Source organism: Rhinolophus ferrumequinum, chromosome 20 (assembly GCF_004115265.2).
Source record: "Rhinolophus ferrumequinum isolate MPI-CBG mRhiFer1 chromosome 20, mRhiFer1_v1.p, whole genome shotgun sequence".
NCBI lineage: Eukaryota > Metazoa > Chordata > Mammalia > Chiroptera > Rhinolophidae > Rhinolophus > Rhinolophus ferrumequinum.
In genome coordinates, this window is record NC_046303.1 from 21,916,535 (window position 1) to 21,927,203 (window position 10,669).

Consider the following 10,669-nt stretch of genomic DNA (forward strand, 5'->3'; position numbering starts at 1 on the left):
CATACTAAAGCCCCTGTTCTCATGCAGCTTGCATTCCAGCAGGAGGACACACACATACAGAAACACTTACATGTGAGGGCTGGTAAGTGTAAAGGAGAAAAATAAAGCAAGAGAAGGAACTAAGGGTGACAGGGGTGCTGGATTTGACAGCCCGGGGAGGTCTCCCTGATGTGATGTTTCAGCACAGACATGAATATGACAAAGGAGTGAGCCATGTGGGTGTCTGGTAACAAAATGTTCAAGGTAGGGGACACAGCACGCTTCTGTATAGAAACGGTACAAAAATTGGACTTGGGTGTCTGGGAGTCATCCTAAGCTTTCCGCTAGGACTTACGTGACCAGTCAGTCGGTCCTGAGTTTTACTAAGCTGCCTCTGGTGATGGAGAGGCTGGAATGCGGGCAGATCTCCCTGAAGCTTCCATTTCTCCCTAAAATACAGAGCCGTCACTCCTCTGATTCAAGCCTTTCAGTAGCTCCACAGTCCACGTTCCTTAGCCTAGCAAACAAACATTTCTTGATCTTTCCATGACCCCTATTTCCCAGCCTCACTGCCTCCAGCCAAAGCCTTCCTTATCCATTATATTCCCGAGCTAAGAAATTACTTAGTTACCAGTATGTACTTTGGTGCTTTCATATACGCCTCTACCCTGCTCTGTCTCACCAGCTTCAAAGCCCTGCTGGATTACATCACTTTTGTAGTTTTCCCTGACCTAATCACAATGGACTCCTCCAGTGCGACTTCTGTACCTTAAGTGTCTTATGTAAATGACTTACACAACCATTCCATTAAGGAAAATTATGTGCAGATAACACTTCCCATAAATTAAAAATGAAATTCAGTCCTGCACTCTTGGTAGCTTTCCAGTAATGATTATAAAACGCTGGGGGGAAGAGTAACACAAACACTGAAGCGAGACAAGCTTATAGGACACAGGGAGAAAGAACCACAGTGAGAGAGAAAGGCTTCAAGCTATTCCTCCGTGTGGGACTGCTGCCTATTATGTGCTGGCTCTTTGCAATAGTGAACCCTGCACTGGAAGACACTGGTGCTTTACACAACGCAAAACTGTTCACAGCTCTGAGGTAGGATGCACCTTCGGAATGTTGCATATGAGATCAAATCTCCTACGTGTTATGTAACCTATATTCCACATACATAATTGTTACTCTTATTACTATGAAAACTTGATCATTTTTGTATCCCCACTGCTCAGCATAGTACTTGACATAGAGTGGACTCTCAATTAATGTTCGCTGACCAGAAACGTCCAGAAAAGAAATGACAGGAGCCTAACCAAAGGCAGTAACAGTAGGGACAGTAAGTGAAGACCAGCTTGAGATATTTAAACACAGCGCTTTGTGCTATCACAAAGCTGGGGACATAGCCAAACTCAAACGTCCACTGAATTAAACTGACCTGCTGACCAACAAGGTATCGGAAGTAAGGGAGAGGAAAACATTGAGTGAGGCGAAGTTGCAAAGGACTGAGGTTTGTAGCTTAGGATAACAACTGTATTTCCTAATGGAGGGTAACCAAACAAAAAGAAAAGAGACTTGCCTTTCTATCTTTGTTTACCAACACTTAGCTGTGAGGCTGAGGAAGAGGCACAGGCAAAGACAAGAGGGGAGAACTGATACGCCAGACAGGAAAAGAACCAGGGTAGAATATTTCTGAGAACAAAGTCAAATGCTCAGATGAATTAAGGTCAGGATTAAGAAGCACCCATTGGACCTGGCATTTCAAATCCAATGTTGTTAAAGCTAAAGTAATAAGAGTCTATACTTTTTCACTGATTTTGTGAGAAATATTCAGAACTATTTTGTGAAAATATTTCATACTCATCTATACATACTGAAAATTCAAACAATAATTAAAAATAGAGAGGAATCTTATATCAATTACACTTGACTTAGGTTATGCTAGTACTTTTACTTTGGTTTGGTCTTCAAATCTATGCCAAAATATACTGCCAAGCATCATCTATTTAAATAAAAGACTACATTTGAAATATACACAAATGTCCCAGTAAGATTGAATTCGGCAGCTCTGGAGTTAAGGCATTACCTGAAAGATGTTGATCAGGCAAAAGGAAAAATTTATTATTTTTTAAACCTTAACCTCAAAAATCTTGCCCCAACCTGTAATCAGGATTGTTGTGAAATCATGACTCCAGCTGACTGCATGCCATGCTTCCGTGTTAGAAGCCCTAAACTCTGTGAGTACTGGTGGTGACAGGCCCAACAGCACGTCCCACGCCAGTTTGAATGTTATCTTGCAAGCCTTAATTTTTAATATTCCAGTCTAAAACGTCTGTTAGGCTCATCACTTGTATCCAGTGTTTGAAACAAAGTTGAAAAATTTAACAACCTAGTTTAATCGTAAGTTACTGTAATTGTAAATATTTGTATTTCACATGACATTTATCACAAAACGTCAAATAACATGCAAAGATATAGTTTCAGTCATCCTATGAGATTAAAGTAACATTGTCTAGCAAGAGATTACCTATCAAAGCACCATGTTTGCTCTATCAGCTTTCTCCTCTGAGCGATTTCATCCAGTCCCAGCTTCAGTCTACTTACCAGTAACTTGTTTATTTCCAGCCTCTATACCTGGATCTCCTCTCATTCATATTTCTCAGAACTTAGGCAACCCCTTCTCTGCATCTAATATGATACTACTCTCCATCCCACAGCTGGAAATTGAAGTATTCCTCAATAAATGTCTTTATCATACCAACTACACCCAAGTAAGCCCAACTTTTAAACTCACCAATTCATTTCCTCCCCACAACTTTAGTGAATACTTATTCATCTTTGAATGTAAATGTTGAATGTTTATAGTCATAAATAATTTTCTTAATAGAATATTGGAAAGGTGATCTGTGGCACAAGTAACATTACAGTTTCCTGTTAGGCTGAATACAGCTGGATATTTCACTTCCCCATGTGAAGGGGAAAAAAAATTTACAAAACTTCTGAGAATTCTGGCTGGATGTCACTTTTAATGAGTCAGAATTCTACAGCCACTCTTCTGCTGCTCCTCTGCGCTTGTGATGGGTTATGCCCTTTCCCTCTTTATCTAAGGAGAGGTGATGCGATACTAACAACATAGAGTCTCTAGCACAAGACTTGAACAGTGAAAACCTGAAACGTGAAATATGCCCTAGAAATCACTGTCACTTCCATAATCCTGAAAAAAAATCATTAAGAATATTCCCTTTTTCCTCTTTTATGAACATACAGTGTTTTAAATCATTTCTCTTTAAACCCACATAAAAGGTAGCAGAAAAGTCTTAAGTAGTGGTCAGTTGTTACATGAGTAATTTTCAAATACCTACTATGTGCATGGTACTATGAAGCTCTGGTAGATAAAAAGACAAAAGACAGTCCTATCTTTAAAGAGCTTACATTTTCTACTAGGAGGAGATACATTCTATAACAAGACAAAATCAAACATAATGTACTGCTCAATAATATAGGTGCTACAAGAGTGAGGCTTAAGAGTTCAGGTAGAGTAATGAGGGAAGGTTTCATGGAGATGTGGCATCGACATCAGGTGGATCTTAAAGACATATAAGTCACTTCTGATTTTATGTCAGAGAACGTAGCTTTCTTCAAGTACCCTTCTCTTTCAGAAAATCATGCCAAACAAGGAAAACAAGAGACAGAAACACAGTCTGTCTTCAATAAACCTGAGACAGCTAAACCCAGATGCAAATAAATATGAAGATGGAAAATGGGTAGAAATCAATGACAAGATAGAACAGGAAAGAAAGTGTAATCATAGTATATTACTTAGCCCAGCAGTAAACAACATTGACAGCTTAAGAAAATAATGAAACACTGAAAGTGAATTTAAAATTGTGATAACATTACATTGGGAGGATGAAGAAAGATGACGGAGAGATGAAATAGCACTAATAACCCTAACTCTCACAATAAAACATAAACAGATCATACCTAACGTGCTAAACTGCAGCATTACATACATATTATTGAATTTTTTAATGTGCACGTTATTATTTAATAGGAATACTTTTCAAAACAATATATCAATCATAAAAAAGGAGTAAAGTGAAAACAACTAAAAAATAGTATATAACACAAAGCAAATCAGGCAGAAAAATCTGCAAACACCACACTACTACTCTACTCTACACACACACAACCCCTATAATAAGTTCAATTACCTACTCCATCATTTTTTGTCTATGAAAGTCAATTGTCAAAATTAACATTTTTAAGGAAAAATGCAAGAACAGATTACCAATGGGAATGTAAACTTACTATAGAGCAATTTGACACTATGTCTCAGAGCATATTTTGCTGAATCTTCAAAGTATACATACCTGTGTACCCTCCATGTACACAAATTCCATGTACAGGTATTGTTCCTAAGGAAATGACTAAGAATTTGCATAGAAATTCACATATCTCAAGGGTATTCTCTGAAAAACTAGTTAAAATACTAAAAGGTTGGAAATAACAGAATTTTCCATTAAAATAAAAAACAGTTAAATAAATTATGGACCACTAACAGAATGGAGTATTATGCAGCTATTAGAAGCAATGTTTTAAAGGAGGGGAGGTAGAGAGCAAATCAGTAAGAAAGAAGGAAAAGACTTAAAGGAAAGGACATAAATGCAAATATGGAGAAAATATTAAAATCATGTTTGGGAAGCAGTAAATAACACATTTAAGAACATTAACTATTTGAGATCAAACAGTAGACAATAGGAAATTCCTAAGCCTTGGATGTACCACATGCACTGCTGAATTTCCTCACGTGTACAATACTATGAAGTTGGTAAGAAAGCCTAGGATCCGATATTCAAACTCAGCGTTTTAATTTCCTATTTGACAATTTTGAATCTGAGCCTCAGGCCCCTATCTATAAAACTGAAATAATATTACCTTTCAATACTACTATTAGAAAAATGAAATAAAATGATGTATGCAAAGCACAGTGCATGCCTGTATCATAGTAAATCTAATGAACAATTTCTGTTATATTAAACCACACACAAAAAATTCCATTTTAAAGAAGTGTGGAAGTAAAAAAGTACTGCTGGTAAAGATCTGCATAGTATTTATTCCTAAGTAACTGTCTTAATTACATACACCAATACGCATGTACTATGTAAGTTTATTCAGGAAAGTAGCACATTTCAGCTGTACTCATAACTGAGAATATAATCATATACTGCCTCTTACTGTTTCACAGGAGAATTGACTGTTCTGGGATAATGTTAAGCGAAAATTATGAAAAGAATGCAATTTATGTTTCTGCTTCATTATATCTTCAGCAGTCTTAACAGTTTATAAAATACTTTTGTTCTACTCATTTTAGTTGCGAGAGTGGCAGTGTAAGAATTGACTGTCCTGCTAAAATAGTCAAGAATTTGCCCAGATCTAAAAAGGCAAGAAAACTAGACCTCATCTTTTAGTTTAGACCTAGTGCTCTTTCAATTTATAACTCACTGTTTCCTCTTTTGCCATCTATTCTTTATAAATGTTACCGATAACTACACATTTTCACTTATTCATTTTATAGTACCAATATGTAAGAGCCTCTATAATCACTATGTATAAGCTATCTACATATGTGAAAGAAAAATGATGGTGAAGAAATAATTAAGTAACTGAAATGACCTATCCTTTTATTTTAGAAGCTATTTGGAAAATGGTATCATATTTATATGCAACATTTCCGTAAAACATTGCATAATTTTATTCTAAGTAGGTATTATACAAATGAGGTTCCTAGATTTAAATAGAATGAATAGCAACTTAGCAAAAACAGCAAGAAGACAATGCTTTTATATTATATTATCATTATTTGCAGGTTAATAAATTGAAAAGGATTAGCTAAGGCTCATTAGTTATTTCCAGTTCTGATACTTTATGATTGCTAGCTTGATCACCACTACTGCTGCTATCATTTCTAAGTGTAGAAATCATTTACTCAACACCTATTATTTGCAAACATTCAGTACTAACTTTCTAGAAATATGGTGAAGTACCACTAAAACTTCACATTAATAAAACTTCAAAAATACAAAACTATATCTATCCAAAGTTATTATCAGTAGAGAAAAACAGATTCTACTTAATTCAACAGTGCACTTTTCACCTATCTTCATGAGACAATTATTACTAAACAAATTAACCAAAACGCTATCATCTCCAAAGAAAATAAAATAAGAACACGGTTTAAGAAAAAAAACTGTTTTTTGTTTTGGGTAGAGTGTTTAAGTACAGAACTACATTTTAAGGAAAGTTATAATACAATCTATTCCTAACGTTATCTTTGAAAATGTCTTCTTGAAGGTAGGAAGGAACACGGATCAGATGCAAGGTTGCTTCAGATCCTTTAATTTCCTTTTATTACTCCCAGACAAAGGAAACATTTGCTGAGTGTCTACTATATACAACATACTTTAGTGGGATTAAATTTAACATATTTAAGATGTATTTCCTACTAATGAAGGTAATTCTCAATATTAGACTTGCCACTAGAGGGAGTTTATCTTGTTTAATTAATTCAATTGAAGATTGACTGGAAGAGCTTCAGGTTAAAATTATGTAACCGACTTGATTCCAAAATTTTATAGAACTATATATTTAGATGGCTGTCTTATCAACAGCTCTATAATTATGCTACAACATATTCTCTCTTTAAGTAAAATAAAATAGCTTTCACTTAAGAGGTCAAAGTTAAATCTCAAAAGCATTTTCAGTGCAAAGATGTGTTTTTCTGACAATGTTGGCATTATTTTAGACCCCATTAGCTACAAATAGTAATTTAACTTAAAAATATCCATGTTAAACTTAATATTAGATTTTATGGCCGCATTCCTAAAATGAACTTTAATTAACTGCATTATAAAGCTAACCGTTTTTCACTCAGGCAAAACTAATTTGTAAACAATTTCATGTGATTCTGTAAATGCCAGCACTAGGCTTTTCTTATGGAGCAATGAAGTGACATTTTAAGGCATTTATATGATTAGAAGCAATGCATGGTGCACAATAAATATCTGATAAACATCTATACTAAATAAAATAAAATAGGGGTAATGTGGAAAATGCTTTAGCAACACTGTATTACAAGAGATTATTACATGCAACTTTATTAAAGTCTTAGGAAATATATTAAAATATTAAGATAAAAGATACAGCTTACATAAAAATAAAAGGAAAATGCAGTATGTGTAAAGGGAAGATCTTTAATAAAATGTTATCTATAAGTCAAAAATGTTAAACTTTATAAAAATGAATACAAAAATAAGGTATATGACTTTTTTTTTTAAGTCATCTAAGCCTTTTTGTAACACACGACAAAAAAAATCAGTAACTTAAAAATCCACTAGGGAGATCTCCAAGTTTTCTGACTATATATAAAAAAAGTCCATGATGTCTCTATTATAAATTATGGTAAGTGTGCTACTGTATTAATAAATACATAGAATAGGCATTTGCAATGCCTCTCAACTTTAGCCATCAAGGACAAAGCCAAATTAGACAAATCACTCTACTTTTGCTAGTTTGTAAATCAATGTCCCAGAACTGCCAAGACAAAAAATTGCTGACTCGGCAGTATTCCTGTCAGCCACTCTGCAGCATAAGACTTCTAAATTTTAATCAGTCGATTTTATAGATGAATATCCTCTGTTAACGCCAAGTCTAGACCTGAATGCTCTTCAATATGCTCTTCATATTGAAATTCTAAAAGAAAGTTAAAACTCCAGAATAATTAAACTCTTACACCAGTTGGCGGATTTAAATATAAAGCTTAAACTACTTTTCTGGTTTGGATTCGTGGTCTAAGTTAAGTTTTAGGCAAAATGCACACTTCTAGTTTGCTCTGAGTAAATCTGTAATGTGTTCTTAAAATTGTTTATGAAAATTTGAAAAACGTGAAGTAACTCAGAGATAACAAGGAATAAACACATGAATACAGCCAACTCACAAAAGTAAATCTGTCTCAACCAGGATTTATTGTTCTGAAAAAAATTATTTTAAAGTATTTGCTATCTCACACAAATATCCCACCAAGGCAAACAAAAAAATCTGTCTGGAATCGCTCCATTAGAACTGACAAAACTTTGAAGTAGGGGGAAAAGGGAATTAGAGAAAGATATCAAGAATGAAAACGTCTGTTTCACTAAGTCCAGTTCCAAATCTGTTTTGTACTGTACAGACCCTAAAACCACCGCAAAAGCGGGAACTCCCCAAAAAGATAGCTGAAAAATCGAATCCCCCCACTGGACCTTGCCCACCAGACTCACTCACACCTGCTACCATCTCTATACAGTTTACCGATACGGCCATCTGGAGCCCTACAAAATCACTGCCAAATAAGTAAACAAAAGTGCAACGAAATGCCAATTACACCTGACCAAGAAATACCTTCAGAAGCACTTGAGCTCCCTTCTTGCAGTGGCACACGGTCAGCTCTTTAAAACACCTCGCTTTACCAGGAATGAGAATTATGACCGTCCTCTAACCGTAGAGGTTATTAAACATGGAAGGGGATTTCAAGAGGGGTTTATGCTAAATAAGCCACCAGCCCCACAGGGCAGACCAGAGCTGTCAACAAATTAGGACCACAGAAAACAGCTGCAAATGGCCGGGGGTGTGAGAGGGTTCGTGCGCGCCGGGGACGGGGGTCATTTTTTAACATACAATAAAAAATGGGGGAAAGAAATCTAAGGCCTGGGTCGCTCGACCCGCCCCCAAATCTCGATTCCACCGCTCGTGTCAGGAATGGACCTAATCCCCAGACCTCGGGGATTTGGGGGCGGGGTGGGGCCGCCTCTCGCCCCCGCGCGCCTGAGCGCCCAGCCCCCGCACCGAGGGCGAGCTCCGGACACTCACGTTTTCTGCACGGGCTTCCGCCGCTTGCGACTGGCGTAGGTGATGTTGGCGCCGTTGCCGTTCATGGTGCCCAACCGCGGGCGGCTCCTCCCCGGGAGCGGGCGCAGACGGCCGGGGCTCCGGGACCCGCCTGTGGCTGGGACGGCCGCGGCGGCCGGCGCCCGGCTCCACGAAGCCGCGCCCGCCTCACCTGCGTCCTCCCGGAGCGGCGGGAAGACACCGCGCCCTCTCAGCCTCGGCTCCCGCAGCCCCCGCGTCCAGGTGCGCCGCCGGGCCTGGCTCCTGGCGGGCGGCGGGCGGAGACCGGTGAGAGACGCAGCGCAGGTGCCGTCTACAGCCGCGGAGGCGGCGCGGCGCTGCCCCGCAGGTGAGGCGGGCCGGGCCGAGGAGGAGCCTGGGTCGCCTGTTTGGAATGCCGGCCCGGATCGCGCACGGTGGCGCCGCGCCCCGTGACCGTCGTCGCGGGTCCTTGGGTAAGGGAGGCGCCGCCGCGCTGCTCCCGGGGCTTCCCCAATCCTGGGTGCTTCCCGCCTGTGGAGCTCGAGCTCTGGACGCCACTCCCGGTGCCACCAGCTTCCGCTCGGCTATGCAGCTGCGCCTGGTCTGAGCCGGTGGTCCCGGGCACGCGCCCGGGACAGAATGTCAAGTGGACCTTCCCGGCGTGTCCTCCTATCGCTGAGCGCACCAGCTTAATTGCAGAAGTGCCCCCGACCTCTCTCTCTAGAGCCGCCCAGCCCCTTCTAGCCCCGCCCCACCCAACTTGGCCCCGCCCTTCACCCCCTCCCTTGAGGGCCCCACCTTCTCAGCACGTAGTGACGTAAGACGTAACGATGTCTCTCCGTAGCCATCTTCTTGAGGTCAAGGGGAGGATTCTGTGGCCACATTTCGAGCCTGGAAAGAAATGTGACAACAAATTACATATAGCCAAGTTCTTCATAGCTATACTGTCTAAAGGATAGACATGGCAAATAGTGAGCTTAACTTCACCTATATGAGAGACAGTGACTCAGCTAACTTTTGGCTAGGATTTACAGTAAACTGGCAGATAACCTGTGGGCCTCAATTTTCCTAGAGGGGAAGGCTTCAGAAGCCCACATTTGAGTTGGAATTTGAAAGCTGGCAGTTTCCTTGGCTTTTTCTTTTTCTTTTTTTCGTTTTTTGTTTTTTTGGTGTTTTTTTTTTTTTTTTTTGGTCTGTGTACTAGACAATATCTTTTTCCTAGCCAGAATAACTTTGTTTCAATTAGGTTGAAAAGAAGGAAGCAAGGAAGAAGGGAAGCATGAGGCATTGGAACATAATAAGTAGTGTGGTATGGTTGGACAGAGGAGCTAGAAGTGCAGTTCAGGAATTTAGGATCAAATCATAAAGCCTTGGTAAAGAGTCTAAATTTTATTCTGTAGGCAATGAAAGCCTTTTAGATACTTACTAGGAGATTGACTTTCTGGTGTCTTGGAAAAGTCACCCTGGGAGGAAAGTGCAAACCAGATTGATTACAAGGAGATCAAGATTTGATGCGGTGAGAGTAGTTAGGAGCTTGTTGAAATAATCCAGTGCAAGTCCACGGAAGTGGCAGTGGAATGGAGAAAAGAGAGAAAATACAGATGATAGAAAAGGATAAGGAAATAGGGGAAGAGAGAGTAATCTCAAATTTTTCCAGGATTTTTGACTCTTTCTGTGTGGTTAACTGTATATTTGTGTGTCAGGAGCAGAAGGGCATCCAGATCAAGATATCTGGGTGACATCTCATACCACATCCATTCCTACATTTTAAAATGTCTTCAAGCCG

The 10,669-nt window shown here is 39.3% G+C and overlaps 1 protein-coding gene across 1 annotated transcript in view; it reads right to left on the reverse strand.

Annotated features, from left to right (window-relative positions):
• AHR (aryl hydrocarbon receptor) overlaps positions 1–9,606 on the reverse strand; it is a 40,635-nt gene extending 31,029 nt beyond the window's left edge. Inside the window, exon 1 of the mRNA XM_033088571.1 lies at positions 8,884–9,606. Within this exon, the coding sequence (XP_032944462.1) occupies positions 8,884–8,948 (65 nt within the window). The 5' untranslated portion in view covers positions 8,949–9,606. The remainder of the gene's footprint in view (positions 1–8,883) is intronic.
• Positions 9,607–10,669: the final 1,063 nt, after the last annotated feature.